The 20,989-nt window shown below is 48.4% G+C and overlaps 2 protein-coding genes across 6 annotated transcripts; both read left to right on the forward strand.

The window, feature by feature from the left end:
- Positions 1 to 1,455: 1,455 nt before the first annotated feature.
- ING4 (inhibitor of growth family member 4) lies at positions 1,456 to 10,844 on the forward strand. Of its 4 annotated transcripts, none has more exons than XR_012921489.1 (8): positions 1,456 to 1,533; positions 6,526 to 6,597; positions 8,297 to 8,463; positions 8,643 to 8,757; positions 8,910 to 9,018; positions 9,388 to 9,426; positions 9,689 to 9,750; positions 9,862 to 9,939. XR_012921489.1 is itself a non-coding variant. In XM_012760504.2 (8 exons), exons 1-8 carry the CDS (start codon positions 1,497 to 1,499, stop codon positions 9,899 to 9,901), a joined length of 750 nt encoding a protein of 249 aa, XP_012615958.1. In that variant the 5' UTR covers positions 1,456 to 1,496; the 3' UTR covers positions 9,902 to 10,844. The 4 variants fall into 4 exon arrangements, 3 of the variants coding, with proteins under 3 accessions (XP_012615958.1, XP_012615960.1, XP_012615961.1); XM_012760504.2 differs by having other exon boundaries at positions 9,279 to 9,426; positions 9,862 to 10,844; XM_012760506.3 differs by having other exon boundaries at positions 8,913 to 9,018; positions 9,279 to 9,426; positions 9,862 to 10,844.
- Positions 10,845 to 11,332: 488 nt separating this feature from the next.
- ACRBP (acrosin binding protein) lies at positions 11,333 to 20,931 on the forward strand. 2 transcript variants are annotated; one of them, XM_012760494.3, is made up of 10 exons: positions 11,333 to 11,588; positions 11,902 to 12,120; positions 12,306 to 12,400; positions 12,893 to 13,010; positions 14,309 to 14,771; positions 15,264 to 15,396; positions 17,659 to 17,838; positions 17,922 to 18,089; positions 19,956 to 20,039; positions 20,580 to 20,931. In XM_012760494.3, exons 1-10 carry the CDS (start codon positions 11,546 to 11,548, stop codon positions 20,700 to 20,702), a joined length of 1,626 nt encoding a protein of 541 aa, XP_012615948.1. In that variant the 5' UTR covers positions 11,333 to 11,545; the 3' UTR covers positions 20,703 to 20,931. The 2 variants fall into 2 exon arrangements, with proteins under 2 accessions (XP_012615948.1, XP_012615949.1); XM_012760495.3 differs by lacking the exon at positions 11,902 to 12,120 and having other exon boundaries at positions 11,334 to 11,588.
- The last annotated feature ends 58 nt before the right edge of the window (positions 20,932 to 20,989 follow it).

Raw genomic sequence — 20,989 nt, forward strand, 5'->3', positions numbered from 1 at the left:
ATGCCTGATCTGAGGTGGAGCTGAGGCCATGATGCTAGGGCTGGGGAGCGGGTGGCTGCAAATGCAGATTATCATTAGCAGAGAGGTTTGACTGCACAGTAAATATAATGCACTTCAATTACCCTGAAACCATCCCCTACCCCTGGAAAAATTGTTTTTTTCATGAAACCAGTCTCTGGTGCCAAAAAGGTTGGGGACCACTATTTTAAAGGATACACTCACACTCACTGCAACAACTCTGTGAGGTAGTTACTGTTATTCTCATTGTACAGAAAAGGAAATAAGCATAGAGATTAAATTACTCAAGGGCATGGCTCTTAATTAGAGTGAAGTCTGCCAGATCTTATTGCTGTATCTTACCACCTGCACACTAGAAAACCTGGGGTTTTACCTTGCACTTCTTCACCTATCATGTAGCTGAAAAATCTGTCGTCTTATTAAGAAACCTGCCATGTGGCATCGATAATTATTATGAAGGATGTGTGAGTTAGGGGTGGCAACTATCTCCAAGATACTTTCTTAAACCACTATTAGGTTCTGGGCCTTTGACTTCCATTCCCTAGTGTTGTGGCAGCCTGTCATGCCCTTGATAGCTTTCCATTCTGGTGAAAAGCAGAGTTCACTGTACTATAGCTGACCAATGTGATGGCTGACATTTAACTGGCCCAGTTGTGATACTGCTTCATGCCACAATCCCTTCAGAATTGTGATATTAGCATCACGTATAAATTCAAAAAGGGAAACAAAAACATGAGATTTCTCCCTTACTGACAAAAGGGCAAGCCTCGAGATAATATTTTATAAGTGAAAGTGTATTTGAGTGCAAAGGACAGGAGACCTGATAAAAGCTGTGCAGAATTACAGCTTCATTGTAATTCTTTGCATTTGTAAGTAGGAAATTCATAAATAATCTCTCTCAAGTTATAATGTTGGGGAGATGGTGTTTGTGTGAGTGAATAGAAATGCGGAGGTTTTAAATTACTCAAGGTCCAATACTCCTCCCCGACTTCAAAGAAACTTATAGCTGCCTTAGAGAAAGTCCTACTTCAGCTGCAACCTACTCTAATCATCAGCTTCCTATTCTGAAAAACAGAAAAAACGTTGGATTTTCTAGTTATTGAAAGGGGATATTTACGGGTAAAATCCTAAAGAAAACAGTCGTTCTCCCCATTACCACACATTCCCGATTTGGAGGGAAAAAACTTTGCTAGAGAATGCAAAATGGCGACCCCAGTGACGTAATACGTGCTCCGCTCGCGTTCTGGGGCCTCTGTAAGGGCGGAAGCGGGCTACCGCCGCCTCGCTACGGACGATCATAGTTACCCAGCAAAAGGAAAACGTTCAGGGTCGGGCGGATGTGTCCTGGAGGGTAGTTTACTAAGGGCGGAAGTTCTCTTTATGAGGGCGGAAAGGCTTTAACCCAAAAATAACTTCGGCTCCTGTCGCGTTTCAGTCACTTCCGGGGCGGATCGGAAGTTGCTTTGTTTTGCTTCAAGATGGCTGCGGGGATGTATTTGGAACATTATCTGGACAGTAAGAGCAGGCTGGAGGAGGGGGTCAGGGGCCATAGAGTGGTGGGGGGATCGTGGCCGAAAGGATTTATGGCCCTGAAGTCCCGGTGACGAGAAGGTCACAATTGTGAAGGGGTTCCGTGGGATGAAATGTCTGAGGGTATGAAGAAAGAGGGGGCGGGGCAGCAGGATCGAGGCCTCGCTGTTGGGTGTAGACGAGGGAGGGGCTGCGCGATGGGTTTGAGGGCTGTGTCTTGAAGGGCTAGTATGCATAGCCGGGAAGATATTTCTGGCCCCTATTCTACAGGGTCTCCAGCCCCAGAGTAGATTATTTTCCCCAAAGTCGTGAAGAATCGTATCACCCACTGCCATTTGGAGCAGCGGCAAAGACCTCTTTGAATCTCCTCCACTCAATTCTTCCTCAGAAGTGGCTTCTCATGGGGTTGGGGGTGGTGGTGGAGAGTGACCACTGTCACATGATGAGCTGGAACGCTTCTCTTTATGGAGTAAAGATTCAGATCCCACCAAATGAAAATTTAGTGTTATGTTTATGCCATTTGGGTAATCCACCTTTCACAAAGCCTATTGCCCTGTGCACTTCTATTTTTCTTAGAGTCTGGAGTCATTTATTCAAGACATTTTTATTGAGGTCCTGGTATGGGTCAGACATAAGAGCAGGAACTAGGGATGATAAACAATGAGTAAGACAGAGTGCCCATGCCCTCAAGATGCTTACAATCTAATAGGAAACAGATTCTGCAATAAAACAGTGTGACAAGTGAAATAATGTATATATGTTAAAAGGACAGTTGGGAACACTGGAGAAAGAGGACAATTACCTAGAGATGTAGGTAAAGCTCTAAAGAGAAGGTGATGTTTTAGTGTTTTCTTAAAGGTTATTTCTTTGCCAGTGAAAAGAGAGGAAGGGAATTCCACATTGGGGAAAGCATCAGCAAATGTACTGTGATGGTTTTATGGCAAGGTCAAGGAAAAGTGAGGTCACAGTGTTTGATCTCTGAGGTGAGAAATTGGGAAGTGAGACTGGAGAGAGAGGCTAAGGCTACATTAGACAAGGTTTTTTAAGCCAAGCTAGGAAGTTTGCATTTTTTTTTTTAAGACACAGGGTCTCACTCTTTCCTGGGCTAGAATGTAGTTGTGTCATCATAGTTGACTGTAGCCTTGAACTCCTTGTCTCAAGCAGTCCTCCCTCCTCACCCTCCAAGTAGCTAGGACTACAGGTGTGCACTACCATTCCCTGCTAATTTTTTAAAATTATTTTTTGTAGAGATGTCTCGCTGTTTTCCCCAGGCTGGTCTGGAATTCCTGGCCTGAAGCAGTCCTCTAACCTCAGCTTCCCAGGCCTGAGCCACTGTGCCTGGCCAAATGTGACCTTTATAAATGAAAATAACTGATGTATGTATGGTAAATTGGAGCATGATAACTTTGATAACAGGGAGATCAGTTAGTGATGACAGTCCAGGTCAGAGACGAGAACCTGATCTTAGAGAGTGACAGAAGTATTCAGGAGTTAAATGTGGTAGGACTGACTGAATGACTAAGTGGTTGAGAGAGAATGAAGACTCTAAGCTGGATTCTTCCTTCTTGGAAAGCGGTATAGGCAATATACCATTGATAAGAGGAAATTCAGGAATAATAGCAACATATTTAATTCAGTTTAAACTTAATCATAGGAATGATAATTGTACCCATAAAAGTGAATGAGATTGTTCAGGGAAAACCAGTAAAGTGAGAAACTCAAGGGACTACAATGTAATCTCAAGAAAACATGAACATTTAAGGGACAGGCCAGGTGCAGTGGCTCACAGCTGTTGTCCCATCTACTTACTTGGGAGGTTGAGGCAGGAAGATTGCTGGAGGCCAAGGAGTTAGAGACTGGCCTGGGCAACATTGCAAGACCTCATCTCTTAAAAAAAAATTAAGTGAGCAGGCTAAGAAAAATGTCAATGTTGTAGTTACCAGAAGGTATATGATGAGATTTGGAATCCTAAAAGGAAGAAAGTTACTCAAAGAAGAGAAGATGGTGGCCGGGCGGGATGGCTCACGCATGTAATCCTAGCACTCTGGGAGGCCGAGGCGGGCGGATTGCTCGAGGTCAGGAGTTCAAAACCAGCCTGAGCAAGACCCCGTCTCTACTAAAAATAGAAAGAAATTAATTGGACAACTAAAAAATATATATACAAAAAATTAGCCAGGCATGGTGTCACATGCCTGTAGTCCCAGCTACTTGGGAGGCTGAGACAGGAGGATCGCCTGAGCCCAGGAGTTTGAGGTTGCTGTGAGCTAGGCTGATGCCATGGCACTCACTCTAGCCTGGGCAACAAAGTGAGACTCTGTCTTAAAAAAAAAAAAAAAAAAAAAAAGAAGAGAAGATGGTGCCAGCTGCTTCAGAGATTTTTTTTAGGATAGAACTAATAACATCATTTGATTTGGTAAGTCATTGGTGTCTTAATCTCAGCAAACTGGTGGTAGCAGACCTGAGGTTGTAGGTTAAAGGTATAGGCATTTTAAAAGTTTGAGGTAGGCCGGGCGCTGTGGCTCACGCCTGTAATCCTAGCTCTTGGGAGGCCGAGGCGGGCGGATTGCTCAAGGTCAGGAGTTCGAAACCAGCCTGAGCAAGAGCGAGACCCCGTCTCTACTATAAAAAATAGAAAGAAATTAATTGGCCAACTGATATATATATAAAAAAATTAGCCGGGCATGGTGGCGCATGCCTGTAGTCCCAGCTACTCGGGAGGCTGAGGCAGAAGGATCACTCGAGCCCAGGAGTTTGAGGTTGCTGTGAGCGAGGCTGACGCCACGGCACTCACTCTAGCCTGGGCAACAAAGCGAGACTCTGTCTCAAAAAAAAAAAAAAAAAAAAAAGTTTGAGGTGGAGTTTTGGGAAAAGAGTTTTCTTATATTGGGGGACAATATTCATGCATTTATTTGTTTATTGAGTACCTTCTGTATACAAGTTATAATTCTAAACACTAGGGAAATAGGAGAAAATAAGACAAATATGTTTTAGCCCACCTAGAAGATTAGAAAGACAGGTACCAAATAACAAATTGCACAATTTTTTAAGTACAGTTGGATAAGTGCTAAAAAAGATAGATGACCTTGACATAATATCTAGGATACTTCTCGGAGTCTGAGAAAGTCAAATTTGAGCTGAACTTTGAAGAACGAATAGAATTTAGTAGGCCAGGAGGTATGGTGGCGGTGAGGTGAGGAAGATCAAGCAGTGCATTCCAGACAGACAGAATGGAATGTGGAAAGCCAAGTGGCAGGAAGGGCACTAGCCAGTGTGAGGCTCTCAGAGAAGGCCAGTGTGATCAGAACAGAGGGAGCACGAAGGGAGACTGATGTGAGTTAAGGCTGGTATGAGGTAAGCAAGGGCCATAAAGTCCAGAACATCCTAAGAGCAGTTACTGGAAAGTTATAAGCAGGGGAGTGACTTGATCAGGTTTGCATTTTTTTTTTTTTTTTTGAGACAGAGTCTCACTCTGTTGCCCAGGTTAGAGTGCTGTGGAGTCAGCCTAGCTCACGGCAACCTCAAACACCTGGGCTCAAGCGATCCTTCTGCCTCAGCCTCCCGAGTAGCTGGGACTACAGGCATGCGCCACCATACCCGGCTAATTTTTTTCTATATATATATATATTTTTAGTTGGCCAATTAATTTCTTTCTTTTTTTAGTAGAGAGGGGGGGTCTCGCTTTTGCTCAGGCTGGTCTTGAACTCCTAACCTCGAGCAATCTGCTCGCCTCAGCCTCCCAGAGTGCTAGGATTACAGGTGTGAGCCACCATGCCTGGCCAGGTTTGCATTTATTTAAAGCACATTCTCACTATATGGAGAGTTGATTGGAAGGTTATGTGTGTTGAGTAGTAGTGGATACCAGGAGAGTATTTGTAAGTTGAGGACAAAGAGCTTGGAAGCAGAGATTGAAAATACAGGATAAAGAAAAGCTGACAGCCGGGCACGGTGGCTCATGCCTGTAATCCTAGCATTCTGGAAGGCTGCCGCAGGCAGATCACTCAAGGTCAGAAGTTCAAAACCAGCCTGAGCAAAAGCGAGACCCTGTCTCTACTAAAAAAAATATAGAAAGAAATTAATTGGCCAACTAAAAATATATAGAAAAAATTAGCCAGGCGGCGGGGCGAGGTGGCTCACGCCTGTAATCCTAGTACTCCAAGAGGCCGAGGTGGGCGGATAGCTTGAGGTCAGGAGTTCAAAACCAGCCTGAGCAAGAGTGAGACCCCGTCTCTACTATAAATAGAAAGAAATTAATTGGCCAACTAATATATATAGAAAAAAATTAGCTGGGCATGGTGGCGCATGCCTGTAGTCCCAGCTACTTGGGAGGCGGAGGCAATAGGATTGCTTGAACCCAGGAGTTTGAGGTTGCCGTGAGCTAGGCTGACACCACGGCACTCGCTCTAGCCTGGGCAACAAAGCGAGACTCTGTCTCAAAAAAAAAAAGAAGAAGAAGAAAAAATTAGCCGGGCATGGTGGTATATGCCTGTAGTCCCAGCTACTTGGGAGGCTGAGGCAGAAGGATTGATTGAGCCCAGGAGTTTGAGGTTGCCGTGAGCTAGGCTGACGCCACGGCACTCTAGCCTCTAGCCCAGCCAACAGAGTGAGACTCTATCTCAAAAAAAAAAAAAAAAAAAAAAGGCTGATCTGTAAAGTAAGGTCACTGTAGTGGATACCAGGAGAGTATTTATAAGTTGAGGACAAGGAGCTTGGAAGCAGAGATTGAAAATACAGGATAAAGAAAGGCTGATTTGTAAAGTAAGGTCACTGAAGGGGAAAACGGTGGGATAGCTGTACAGAAATGGAAAAGTTTGTTGTGGAAAGAAAGAGATGAGCATGGCCTCTTGTGAGAGAGGAACAATGGATGGATCCTGTCACAGATAAATCCAGAGGTTCAAAGGAGGGAAAACTGAACTGTAGTTTACAAGTTACAAAGCCAGCGCATAATCCAGTGATTCTCAGTTTCTCTCTCTTCCTTAGGTATTGAAAACCTCCCCTTTGAATTACAGAGAAACTTTCAGCTCATGAGGGACTTAGACCAAAGAACAGAAGGTATGTACAGAGTAAAGAGTTCCTGTGTATAATGAGTTTGTGTAATCATTTATTTTCTGCATGGTGTTATCATATTATCTGGTATGATCTGGAGATCTGGAGAACTGTGGGGTCTCTCTCTCTTCTTTTATTCTTTTGCAATTCTTAAAGGAAGATAATGATCCTCATTTCTGTATTAGCTTTTCCATAACAAATGGAGTACTGAAACAATGCCTCAAGAATTCAAAGATTTTATGTTCTGTATACCCCAAGAAGAATTCAAGAAACTAAAGTCAACTCTAGAGTCATTTCTGCTCTCCACGTTTGATATATTTATAGGATAACTAGAATGTTTCCACTTCACTGAATTGTTAATGTTACTATCACAAAATTCACAGTGTGGCTTTAGACTGCAACTTATGTTGGTAGACGGGAGCTTTGCTGTATAAATTCATAAAAAGAGAAAGAAAGAAAAGTAGTAATTAATATCAGGATCTCTACACTATTCTTCAAGTTTACAAAAGCATTTGGTACCATCTTCAGCATTGGACATTGGCAAATTGGCTGCATTGGGGCATTCACTTGGAGCCTGAAGGAGGCTATTCTACAGTGGTCAGGTTGGTCTCTTCAAGCTCAGAGATGTCTGTTGGACCTATCCCTATACCCACTGAAGGACATGTATTTCTTCTATCCTATATAGCCATGCTTAAGGAAGTAACAGGCTGGTGTTGAGATGCATGAAACTGTGTCTTAAATTACGCTGGGTAAGTTTACTCATGAAAAGATAAACATCATCTAAAATCCTGAGAATGCCAAATGGTGAGAATCAGCTTGCTTGCTTTCTTATATCATCCTAATTCTTGAGTTCATGCACAGAAAGACCAGTTGGAGATTATGGAACTATATGCTTTTTCAGCTTCTTCCAAGGACCTGGACTGAAATGGAGCATAAACATAGTGTGTTTGCATATCCCCTGGTTATCTGTTGGTGCACTATGTTAGAGTCAGACTTTTATCTCTTTCCATCGACATTTTTATGAGCCCTACCAAATATTAGGCAATAGACGTCTATAGTCTCAGTGTCCTGGGACATCACCAGTCATCCAATATTAAAATGTTTGAAGCAATATCTAAGATGAACAGGAAAAAAGTGATGGAAAATATAAGCAAGTTGCAAATGATGAGCAAAATAGAGTGGGCAGTAAGGTAAGCAGAACAACTACTACATGGATGAAATAGGGCCTAATTTGAAATTGCATGATACAGATGTACACACTTGGAAGCCAGCAGCAGCAGGTGACCCAGCCTGGTTTGCAGCAGTCAGTGATGCTGTGGGATGTTTTTGAGACAAGAAACAAGGCAGCTTTTGAGTCAAAATTCATGGGTCAGGAAGCAGCAAGCCCTACAAAGAAGCATCTTCAGACATCAACAAAAATATACTTCATATTAACTTGGTGTGCAAAGGACCCCTCGTTGTGTTTCAATAATTTAAGTTCCAGCTATGATAGCAGTGTTTTCAGCACCTCGAAGGCACCTTTAAAGCAAATATTGTCAATATGTTGCATTACTTGAGTACATGGCACAGTACCAGTGAACGTTCAGTACGTTTTAGTTGGAAGGTTATCATGGTCAATGGAAAAGGTCCAAGGAACAAGAGGAAGAAGTGTGTTTCACCTAGCCACTCAGGGGCCATTGTGACCAGGCCTCTGTCTCTGTTGTAGACCTGAAGGCTGAAATTGACAAGTTGGCCACTGAGTATATGAGTAGCGCCCGCAGCTTGAGCTCCGAGGAAAAATTGGCCCTTCTCAAACAGATCCAGGAAGCCTATGGCAAGTGCAAGGAATTTGGTGACGACAAGGTGCAGCTTGCCATGCAGACCTATGAGATGGTATGGCCCTGTTCATGGCTCCCCACCTATCTCCCATCTAATCCTCAGGGTCTTAGACCCCTCCTTCAGCTGTGTTGGGATCTGTCTTGGGTCTGGGAGATCCATAGAATCTGCCTCAGCCTGTTTTCTTATATCAGAACCAGCTTTGTACCTCTCCCTTCTCCTTCCTTTCCACCCAGGTGGACAAACACATTCGGCGACTGGACACAGACCTGGCCCGTTTTGAGGCTGATCTGAAGGAGAAACAGATCGAGTCAAGTGACTATGACAGCTCTTCTAGCAAAGGCAAAAAGAGTGAGGAGGGGGCGGGGCTGTGAGAGGTGGGCGAGGATCCAAAGGGAGAAAAGATCTATGGGGCAGGGGCACCAGGTTGGAAAGAGGGAAAAAAGAGAGGACTTAACCCATCTTTCTGTCTCCTGCCTTCTGGCTTTCCCCTTCTTTCCTAGAAGGCCGGACCCAAAAGGAGAAGAAAGCTGCTCGTGCTCGTTCCAAAGGGAAAAACTCAGATGAAGAGGCCCCCAAGGCTGCCCAGAAAAAGTTAAAACTTGTGCGCACGTGAGTGTATCAGGGTGTCCTTTGCCAAACGACATACTCTTCTCTCCCAGTGCCCTACTCCCACCCTGCACTGCCCCTTGCCACTTTCTGTGTCTTCTGTGCCAGTGACTAACTCTTCTTATCATTTTGGGATCTGCTGGATAGAAAGTAGAAGCCACAAATCATTTGCCCCACCAGGATCTCCTTCTGCCACCTCTGAAAGCCTCAGGTTGTAGCTTCCCTTCCTGTAGATGACATTTTCTCTTCCTCTTGGCATGCAGAAGTCCTGAGTATGGGATGCCCTCAGTGACCTTTGGCAGTGTCCATCCCTCTGATGTGTTGGATATGCCTGTGGATCCCAACGAACCCACCTATTGCCTTTGTCACCAGGTCTCATATGGAGAGATGATTGGCTGTGACAACCCTGATGTGAGAACTGTTTTGCCTCAGGATGGGGAGTTCTCTGGGGAATGAAGAGAGAGTGGGTACAAGAGAGAAAAACTCACGGTTGAATAGTGGGACTTTAGAATAGAAGGAAAGTGGTTGGAGCTTGTTGGACTTGGGACTTCCAAGAACTCTCCAAAGAGATGGAATAAAGGACATTGTTGAGGAATAAGTGGGGACTTCCTTTCCTTCTTCTGCCATACCCTGGCCCCTGACTTCTGCTTCTTTCATCTTCTTCCTCTTCCAGTGTTCCATCGAGTGGTTCCACTTTGCCTGTGTGGGGCTGACAACCAAGCCTCGGGGGAAATGGTACGTGACAGAGTTGCAGCAGGAGTTGGAGGGTCCCTAAGCTGAGTGTTAGAGGGCATGCTTCCTTTCATTCACTTTCTCCCTCCCCTTCTCTTTCATGTTCCTTTTCAGGTTTTGCCCACGCTGCTCCCAAGAACGGAAGAAGAAATAGATAAGGGCCTCGGATTCCAACACAGTTTCTTCCACAACCCCTGATCTGGGCTAGTGGGCAGAGGAATGCCTGTGCGGGGCCGGGGGTTCCGGGAGAAGTGGATGGCGCAGTGCTGTCATCCCTTCTCCTCCCCTCTCCCCACTCCTGGTGCTGAGGCTGCATCCAAACCCTGGTAGGGAGGGGTGCTGCAGACACTTACGGTATGTGCTCTCCTTCAGCCCTCCCCCTTTAAAGGGAAGTGGTCTTGCCCACTGTCCTTTTGCCTCCATGCTGAGGTTGGTGCTGTATTTCAGAGGGAGGGTCCTCTTTATTCCCCTTGCTTTGTATTTAAAGACTGGGGCAGTAGCATGGGGGCTAGGTGTGATAAACCTGCTTCTCCATTCTTCATTCCCCCTCCCCTGTGGGGGGGCTCTTCATTCCCCCTCCCCTGTGGGGCACTAGGTGTGATAAACTTGTTTCTCCATTCTCTTCCTGCTTTTTTCATGGTGGGGGATCTCCCAGATCATCTGGGCTCTGACACCCCTAGTTGAAGGGGCACCCCTTCCTCTGTGCCAAGGCGATTCATCCTGGCCTTGTGAATGGGAGAGGGGGCAAGGTGGAATGCAAATAACTCACATGTAAAAGGAATTTGGGTAGGTAAATAAAAGCTATACATGTTGGCCTGCTGTGTTTATTGTAGAGACACTATTTTAGTACATGTGCTAAGCCTTCTTTTTGCATCCTCTGGGTTGGATAAGAGGCGGGAGGATGGCATGCCAGAAGTAAAACAAGACATGAAAGCAGAAGTGGCACCTCTGCCCCAGAACCCACCACTTCTCAACTTGGGAAAGACAGAGGTGGCTGGAGAGCATGCCTCAGACCAGGGGTCTCCAAAACTTTGTAAATTGTGCATCTTCATAAAACATCTCTCACTTAATTTCCAATAAATGATGTATTTGTGTTACGTATGTGTATTACTGTACTAAATATTAGCTTGATTTTTTATTTTAAACATGAAACAGATATAAAAACAAAAATCTTTCTCCCATACTTGAATGGATTGTCTTCCTCACTTCCCTGTAGGAAACCATATCATTAGACCACTGAGCCATCCTACCTTTGAGGTCTCCTTTATCTGAACCTTGCTCTTATTTTCCTCTTTGGTCTGTTTCTTGCATGGAAGTGTCCTCTTGAGTTCCTACCCAGATAAGCCTTAACTTTGTCTTGTACATTCCATCTCTGCCTGCCCCAGAACTCCTGCCTGTTCTCACATCCAGGTCATAACACCTACTGGGCAAATTGCTTCCCTAAGACCCAGTTCCCTCATTTGTAAAACAGGGATAACGGTATCCATGGTTATGACAATTAAATAAGATAATACACATGAAGAACAACACGGCCTGCTCCGCTGAAGACATGAAGTGAGCAGTACCTTTTGCCATCCTTGTCTCGAGTGTCCTCAGGGAGCGCGCGAGGCCCGTGCGGGCGGCTCCGGGTTGGCTGCAGAGCCCGCGTCAGTTTCCGAGCCCCGCCCGGCGGGCGCCCCGGCTGTTTGTGACGTCCCCGCCGCACCTTCTGCCTCCGCCCCGCCAGCTGCGCGGCTCCCTGGCTTGGCCGGTTAGAGGCCGCTTTTATCTTAGAAAGGCGGGCGGATCTTCTGGGGCCATGAGGAAGCCCGCACAGGGCTTCATTCTCTCAGTCCTGAAAGGTGAGAGGTTCCCACCTGCGCAGACTCGTCCTCCCCCAGCTCAGTCCTCCACCTCCAGAGAGCCCTTCTTTTGCCATTTCTGAACCGCTTTCTCCTGGTGGTCGCGCTAGGTCTGCTCCCTAGCTTCTGATATCCTCCCTGATCGCCCCCCCAGGGTCAGACCTTTGCCTCCCCCCTAGAATCCGGTCACCTTGTCAGCAGGGATAACTCGCTGAGGACCCCCAGTCCCTAATTTGCTAGTCTGGGTCTGTCCTGGACCCAGAAGGGATTTGGGGGCTCAGTCCATCCATCCATCTGTTTGTCCGCTCTGCAGTGCTACTCCTGCCACTGACTCCTGCCCCAGCCCAGGATTCGACTTTGGCCTCCACTCCAGGAAGCCCTCTCTCTCCCACCGAGTACGAACGCTTCTTCGCACTACTGACCCCAACCTGGAAGGCAGAGACTACCTGCCGCCTCCGTGCAACCCACGGCTGCCGGAACCCCACACTCGTCCAGCTGGATCAATATGAAAACCATGGCTTGGTGCCCGACGGTGAGGGCCAGACTAGTGGGGAAACTGAGGCACTCACAGTGTTCACCCAAACCTCAGGGCAAAAGAGACAGGGAAGCATATGCAGGCACCTCAGCATGAGCCCATGTTCTCCACTCCAGACAGCAAGGAGTCATGGCCCTCCCCAGTTCTTGTGTGTTCATCTTCTCCACTCCACCCTTTCTCAGGTGCTGTCTGCTCCGACCTTCCTTATGCCTCCTGGTTTGAGTCCTTCTGCCAGTTTACTCAGTATCGTTGCTCCAACCACGTCTACTATGCCAAGGTGAGGCCCAGGCCAAAGGTTGGGTCTGGTGTCCCAGGGCCACGGCAGAGGCAGTGGCAGTGGGGAGTTGAGGAAGGGCTCCAGGAGGGCCATCCTTAGATCCTCTTTTCTTGCCATTCACTAGTCATTTACCCAAATTATGTATGAATACAGTCTCACCTTGGGCATTCAGATTACAATCCTGCTACTGCAAGAAAAGTAGGCAAGAGGGATGGGAAGAGGCAAAGAGACAATCTCTTTCATTTACCCTAACAGGTCAGTGATTTCCAAGTCAAATGCAAAACAGTGATGGCAGGGGTGTGGCCCAGACAGTTTTGTGTTCCAGAGAGGGACCCTTTCTCAGGTCTAGAGGGTTCCATCAAGGACCATGTTCTTTCATCCCTGCCCAGGAACTGTGAGAGATAAGACATGCTGGAAAAGGGGCTGAGGAATCAGCTGGAGCTGAAGTCTCCCTTTGGGAAAGGTGTTCCCATTTTCCTTCTCTCCCTGCAGAGGGTCCGGTGCTCCCAGCCAGTCTCTATTCTCTCACCTAACACTCTCAAGGAGGTGGAAGCTCTAGCCGAAGTCTCACCCACTCCGATGACCTCCCCCATCTCACCCCACTTCACAGGTGAGACTCTCACAGTGCCTGGGAGACCACCAGCTAGCTACTCCTTCCATGATTCCCAGAGCCCAGGATATAAGGCATCCATGGTAGGGAAATGGGAAGCATGTGGGCAGGAAGGGGGCACTAATAGACAGCCATTCACGGAAGGGAGAGTTCACTTTTTTTTTTTTTTTTTTGAGACCTGGTCTCGCTCCATCACTCAGACTAGAGTGCAGTGTCATTATCATAGCTCACTGCAGCCTTGAACTCCTGGGATCAAGCAATCCTGCCTTAGCCTCCAGAGTAGCTGGAATCACAGGTGTGCACCACCATGCCCAGCTGATTTTTTTTTTTTTTTTTTTGAGACAGAGTCTCACTTTGTTGCCCAGGCTAGAGTGAGTGCCATGGCGTCAGCCTAGCTCACAGCAACCTCAATCTCCTGGCTCAAGTGATCCTCCTGCCTCAGCCTCCCAAGTAGCTGGGACTACAGGCATGCACCACCATGCCCGGCTAATTTTTTTGTATATATATATTTTTAGTTGGTCAATTAATTTCTTTCTATTTTTAGTAGAGACGGGGTCTTGCTCAGGCTGGTTTCAAACTCCTGACCTCGAGCAATCCGCCCACCTCGGCCTCCCAGAGTGCTAGGATTACAGGCGTGAGCTACCACGCCCTGCCTCCAGCTGATTTTTTAATATTTTTTAGAGATGAGATCTCACTATGTTGCCCTGGCTGGTATCAAACTCCTGGCCTCAAATGATTCTCCTGCCTTGACCTCCCAAAATGCTGGGATTACAGGATTGAGTCACAGCAGCCAGCCAAGAGTCTGCTTTTTTATTAACACGTTAGGGCCCTCCTGGACCAGACTCTCTTCTGCCATTATTTATATATAATTCTGCCCTGAATCCATTTTTCCTAGCTCCAAAGACATTCCTGCATTGGATGTCCTCTAGGACTTTTATAAGCTAACATCTTCACTTTAGAAAGAATTAGTTGCTAGCTGCTCAGAATACTTGATGTTTCCTAAGGGAAGGGGACAAAAGGTGGTATTCAAGGTGGGAGTTTTGCAAGAGGAGCACTTGCCATGGAGGTGGGAAGGTGACACATGTTACCAACACCACAATTGCCATGGAAATGCCCTTTTACTTTAATATTTATATTTTCTGTGTTTTGTCTCCTTAACCATGTGTATAAGTGTCATTTCGTCTGCTTTCTTCTGCCTTTGCGTTTATGTGTGTGTTCTGTGAACAGACACTCATGGGCCAGAAGCCTGATCATCTCTTTCCCTTTTCTTTCTCCATCTCTCCGAAACCCTGCTGCAGCCACAGAACGACAAGTCTTCCCACCCTGGCCTGAGCGGCTTAACAACAATGTGGAGGAGCTCCTGCAATCCTCCCTGTCCTTGGGAGGCCAGGAGCAACCCTCAGATCACAAGCAGGACCAAGCAGTGGAGCACAAGCCGGAGCAGACACAAGAACATAAGCAGGAGGAGGGGCAGGAACAAGAAGAGCAAGAGGAGGAGCAGGAGGAGGAGGGAAAGCAAGAAGAAGGACAGGGGACAGAGGAGGGCCTGGAGGTGATGTCTGGGATGCAGACAGATACAGAGCCCAAGTTCCAATCTGAATCTTCTAACCCTTCCTCTTTCACTCCCCGGGTACGAGAAGTGGAGTCTACTCCCTTGATGCTGGAGAACATCCAGGAGCTCATCCGATCAGCACAGGAAATGGATGAATTGAATGAAATATACGATGATGAACCCAACTGGAGAAATCAAAACCCTGGCAGGTAGAGGAAGTTCTGACTCCCTCACTGGCCCTGCCCTCCCTGCTACTGTCTTTGGGAATGAGAAGCCCACTGTCCCAGCTTCAGCCTGTAGATCTGTGCAGACCTGCTGGGGCTTCCGGCACAGCTAGCAACTGCCTGCCTCAGCCACTCTGTGCCCATCACCAGCCTGAGCGCTGCCCACATGCTCATCACTGTGTGATACAGTGGAGTGAGCCCTGTGTGTGGAGCCACCAGGCGTGGGTTCTGGTCTTGTCTCTGCCCTGATTAGTACTGCAACCCTGACAAAGTTATTTCTCCTTTTTGGACCCCAGTTCCTCATTTGTAAAAGGAGGCAATTGGTCCAGAGACTTCTAAGGCCCCATGCTGAGCATGCTGTACATGTGTGACCAGCAGATGCTCCCCAGATGCTAAGGGGAGGGAAGGGAGTGGGCGTAGTTTTCTGCCCAGCTGGCTGGCCGGCCCATCCCCACAGTCAGCACTGTCTTCTTGCAGCCTCCTGCACCTGCCCCACACAGAGGCCTTGCTGGTGCTGTGCTATTCAATTGTGGAGAACACCTGCGTCATCACCCCCACTGCCAAGGCCTGGAAGTACATGGAGGAGGAGATCCTTGGTTTCGGGAAGTCGGTATGGCCACCGTACTGTTCCGTGGACGCACGCCGCTGGGCATCCTCTGGGGTGGGCAGGGAGAACATGATGCATAGTTGGAGAGATTCTGTCCATGGAACTTTCTCCTTTGGAAGATATCTCCACCCTACTTTAAAGGAGGAAGGCTCAAGACCTAGTCTTGAATCCAGTCCAGTCTGGAATGTATTGTTTTCCTCTCTGAGTTGTCAGGCTTTGAGTCACCCTTTGATCTGTTCACCATCTTCAGTACCTAGCTTTGCCTTAAGCACAGCTGTCTTTCTTTCCGTAGGCTTCATAGAACCCATTCCAGGGAATCTGTAAAGAGATCCTGTCTCAGTGTATCCTCAACACCCAGCAAGTCTATTCTCAGGAAAATATACTTTAAACTTTCAAATAATACAATGTAGCAAATATTTGTTGAGAGCTCATATACCATCCATTCACCCATTTGTTCAACAAATGCTGATTTTGGAGGCACCAGCCCTTTACTAGGTATTTGAGATGTTAGCAGTGCATACAGTAGGTCCAGTCCTCTGTCCTCTTGGAATCCAGTGGGGGAGAGAGACAAGGAAATATGCAGGACACTGTGATGGGATCAGCACTGTAACAGGGGTAAACACAAAGTGCAGAGAGGGCAGATGGGGTTGGGGGACAACTCTCTGCGTTTGGGAGGATTAGAGAATGCTTTTGGGAGGAACTGATGTTTAAACTGAGACCTGAAGAAAAAGGAAGCTAGCTAGGCAAAAGACGGGGCCTGGTAGAGGCTTCTGGTAGAGGGAATAGTATGTGCAAAGGCTCTGAGGCAGGGAGCAGTAGAATTTCATGAGGCACTAAGAATGAGCATACTGTTTCTGCCCTTAAGGGGCCCAGAGCCCATGAGGGGGTTAATCCCGATACAGTATTGTTATGGACGGAGTGTGGTAGGTGCTGGGGAGAGGTTTGTAAAAAGGTGTAAGAAGTTCAGGGGTCATGGAGAGGGCTCACTGGATTTTAGGGCTTGGATACAGGGACAGTAAGGAGTCCATTTTACTTGGAGCAGAGCAGCAGGGAACAGGATCGAAGACATAGGGTCATAATGTGAAAATCTTGAATGGCAGTCTCAAGCATTTATATTTAATTTGATAGGACAGGGGAAGTCAATAGAGATTTTTGGTCAGGGACATGATAATGCCCCCCTTATATGCTGCTGGGAGGAATAAGCAAGGGGAGGTAAGCAATGTCATGCAGGCACTTTGGGAGAGCCAGGAGGATGGCTTGAGGCTGAGAGTTCAAAACCAGTGTGGGCAACATAGCAAGACACCATGTCTACAAAAAATTTATCCGGGCATGATGGTGCACACCTGTAGTCCCAGATATTCAAGAGGCTGAGACAGGAGGATCACCTGAACCCAGGAGTTCGAGCTTGCAGTAAGCTGTGATTATGCCACTGCTGCACTCCAGCCTGGGTGAAAAAAAAAGAAATTTCATGCACTGTGACAGAGGCGGCATTGACTGGAGATGCTGCTTAGCACACTCCTCCAGCTAGTGCTGAGGAAACTCCATCAGGGCAGAGCCTAGCAGGGAGATGGAGACTCCACTCTGAAAAATATCCTCCAAGAGCTTGGCAGTTGCAAATCCAGGTGCTTGGGTAGAGCATCAGTTTTAGAGTTACAAGGACCTGGGTCCATGTCCCAGCATTGCCATCTGTTAGGCATGTAGCTTTGAGCAACCTACTCAACCACACTGGCCTCAGTTTCCCCTTCAGTAAATGGGGACATTGTTAGTATCTGTGCTATTATGGGGTTCTTGTGAAGGCTAAATGAGATGAGAGCATTTATAGCCATGGAGCCAGCACTGTTACCTTTTGTAAATATTAGCATTATCATTGGCAGAGATTGAGAAGCGGGAGGGTTATGACTTCTTTTCAGAGAGGCTAAGTTAGGGGTGATTGTGGGTCACCCACTGGTGTATTTTCTGTCAGGAAGTTGGCAATGAAGATTTGGAGCTCAGCAAAGAGATCAGAGCTGGCCATAAAGATTTGGGTGTCACCCGCAGATAGATGACAATGACCTAGGAGTAGATAAATCATCCAGGAAGAGGGTGAAGAAACAGAGAGCCATGAAGGTCCTTGAGGAGCCCTTGGGGAGGAAGGCATAGGGAAAAGCCAGAGAAGCTTCTGGAAGAGACTTACTGTGAAGACATCCTGCCGGGCCGCTCTGGAGGGCTGAGGCCTGGGAGAGGGCAGGCCATCGAGTCTCAGCCTCACCTACAATCCTGCCTCAGGTCTGTGACAACCTTGGGCGGCGACACACATCCACCTGTGCCCTCTGTGACTTCTGCTCCTTGAAGCTGGAGCAGTGCCACTCCGAGGCCAACCTGCAGCGGCAGCCGTGCGACCACTCCCACAGGACGCCTTTTGTCAGCCCCTTGCTCACCTCCCAGAGCCTGTCCATCGGCACCCAGGTAGCGCTGCACAGCCTGCGGTGGGGAGGCGGACGGGGAGGCAGGAGGGGCGGGTGTGCACTCCCCCGTCTCCTGTGCCACAGGTAGGGCGCATAGAGATGGGCCGCTATTACGGGCTGGATTTGTACGGCGGGCTCCGCATGGACTTCTGGTGTGCCCGGCTTGCCACAAAGGGCTGTGAAGACGATCGCGTCTCTGGCTGGCTCCAGACTGAGTTCCTCAGCTTCCAGGACGGGGACTTCCCCACCAAGGTCAGAGCCTTTCCCCAGGCTCAGCCCCCCCCCCCCCACCGCGACCTCCGTTCCTTCCAGTTCCTGGCTTAGGTAGCCCTGGGAGGTGGAAGGGGGCTGGGGCCCCTGGCTTCTGAGAGCCTGTCCTTGCCGAATCTCCTACCTGTCTCCAGCAGACCATCACACCCACACCCACACACAGAGTGCGATCCTATCTGGAATAGGAACACAGAATGGGGAGAAAGCACGGGACTGGGAGGCAGGGTGTGGGAGGCAAGAGATAGAGGTTCTGGTCCCGGCTCTGCCAGTTACTTGTGTTGACTAAAGAAAAAAAAAATGAAGCTTTTAAAAAAAACTAAAGTTAATTTTCTTCAGTTTTACTGAGGGCTACATCCTGAGAGAAGACCTTTAGACAGGCTCTATCAGACTGCTCCGGCACAGCGTTCCAGTCCACCACTTACATATAGGTGGTGGAGCTTCAGTATGTGCGCAATCACATCCAAGCTTTGGCACAAGAGCACATCTGGTTATAGATTACAGAGACATAATCACTAACCCCATCACATGTTACCGTATGCATAGGAAGAGGTGGGGACTAGTGTCATTCATCTTTTAAGGAACGTAGTGACTCAGGCAAGAGACATGGGGAGCTGTGTGCTCCATCCTGTGTTGTCTTCCAAGCGTCTCTCTGGAGAACTGCCCAGCGTCACAGAGTGGAGATGACCAAGCGTGGCTTCACACATTTGCTACTCTGTCTCACGCTTGTTGAGTGGCTTTGGTCAAGTGGCTCCCCCTCTGGTCCAAAGTTAGATTTGTCTACATTTGTCTAACCATCTCTACATTAAAAGACAAGGCGGTGTGCAAAGTGCTCCCCATCCCTGTGATCCATTACTCACCTGCCTCAGTCTGAAGGGCTCCTTCCCCACCTCTATCAGTAATTTCCCTGCTCAATGAAATCAACTGGGTGGCCCCTCTCCCCAAAGTCACCTCCCCTGTAGGATGACCTGTAGTTGCTGAGAGTCAGGCCTCTCCCTTCAGTGGTTTAGCAGGGACACCAGGGCAAAAAAAAAGTAGGGGCTGCTTAAGACAGGACTGGGAGGCCGGGAGCAGTGGCTCACACCTATAATCCCAGCACTATGGGAGGATCACTTGAGGCCAGGAGTTCAAGAGCAGCCTGAGTAACATAGTGAGACTCTGTCTCTACAAAAAATAGAAAAATTAACCAGGTGTGGTGATGCGTACCTGTGGTCCCAGCTACTTGGGAGGCTGAGGCAGGAGGATCACAGGAGCCCAGGAGTTTGAGGTTACAGTGAGCTATGATGAGGTCCTGAACCCCAGCCTGGGCAACAGAGTGAGACAAAAAGAAAGAAAGGCTGGGAGCTGAGCTGAGCAGCTTGTGTCCAGCTCTTGTCCCTAGACGTCTAGACTCAGCAGCCCCCTGGATTTATAGATGGGGAAGCAAAGTCCAAAGAGGGAAATGATTCATCACTGTCTCACATTAGTGATTCTTCCACCCTCTCCCTTACTTGCTGTCGCCAGAAGGATCCTTGCTGTTGGACCACTAACTGGGTCCTAACTGGGTCCCCGTCCCATGTTCTGGACCCTTAACCATCCCCTGTCTGCTCCCCATTCCACGGTCACTTTTTCGGCAAGCTGAGCAGTAGGGCAGCCTCTTCTCATCTCCCAGGCTCCTGGCTTCTTCCCAGCAACCTGTGCCTGGAGGTGGGAGGGGAAGGGCAGAGGTGAGGGAGTACACAGGTGTGGCAGGCCTGGTGATCGGGGCCACACCCCGGGCCCTGATTCTGCCCTTGCAGATATTCTCTGGAGGGCTGGTGTCTTGTGATGCTTCTGATACCCTCTCCTCTCCCTCCCTGGCTCCTGGCTTAGATTTGTGACACAGACTATATCCAGTACCCGAACTACTGTTCCTTCAAAAGCCAGCAGTGTCTGATGAGGAACCGAAATCGGAAGGTGAGCCCCCAACCATGTCCCCTCCTTCCCCCTCAGCCTCTCTGTCAGTCAGGGGGTTGGTGTATTCTGAGCCCCCTGGGGTGGCAGCTAGGATGAGGAGAGCACGTCCTACCTGCGTCTCTGGGGCACAGGCCTCCACAGGCATCCTCTCCTCCACTCCTCCAGGCCCAGCAGGGCCCTTCCAGGTGGGCAGGGGGCTGGGGATACCGCACAGATAAGAGGGGAAGGCCCTGGGAGCGCCACAGGAAGAGCCCTTGGCTGGGCTGGGATTGGACACTGAGGTCTCAGTCTTGCTTCCTGTTCTTACTCACCAAGTAGCCTGGGATAAGGCTCTTCCTGCTCCGAGCCTTAGCCTCCCCATTTCTGAAAGAAGCGGGCTGGGCTGCTTGGTGACATCTGAGCTTCCTCCTTCCCTCTGGGCCCCTGGCATGGGCCCCTGCCTGCTCACCTTGGGCTCTTTTGGAGCTTCTGACACCTGCCCCCTTCCCACTCCTGGTACCTGGCTCTGTGACGCAAACTATGCACTGGATCCCCGTGTAGGTGTCCCGCATGAGATGTCTGCAGAATGAGACTTACAGTGTGTTGAGCTCTGGCAAAAGTGAGGACATCGTGCTTCGATGGAGCCAGGAGTTCAGCACCTTGACTCTAGGCCAATTCGGATGAGCTGGGGTCCATTCTGTCCCCACCCTAGCCCTGCCTTTCCACATTCTCCACTGCTTTCAGATCCTAGCTGTCGGTTTGTTTCCAGGCTGCACCCAAGGTCTCTGACCTGGCCCTTACTCACATTGTCCTTGGGTTGGGACAACAGTCTCACAGAGGGCCATCCTGGGAGCGGCACCCTTCTTAAAGGATGTCTTTATATAAAGTATTTCTTTTAAGCCTGTGTGGCCTATTTTAGTTATGGTTCCCATCCTCAGCTCTGCCACCTTTCCCATGGGATCAATCCCCAG

Source organism: Microcebus murinus, chromosome 10, assembly GCF_040939455.1.
Source record: "Microcebus murinus isolate Inina chromosome 10, M.murinus_Inina_mat1.0, whole genome shotgun sequence".
NCBI classification, from domain to species: domain Eukaryota; kingdom Metazoa; phylum Chordata; class Mammalia; order Primates; family Cheirogaleidae; genus Microcebus; species Microcebus murinus.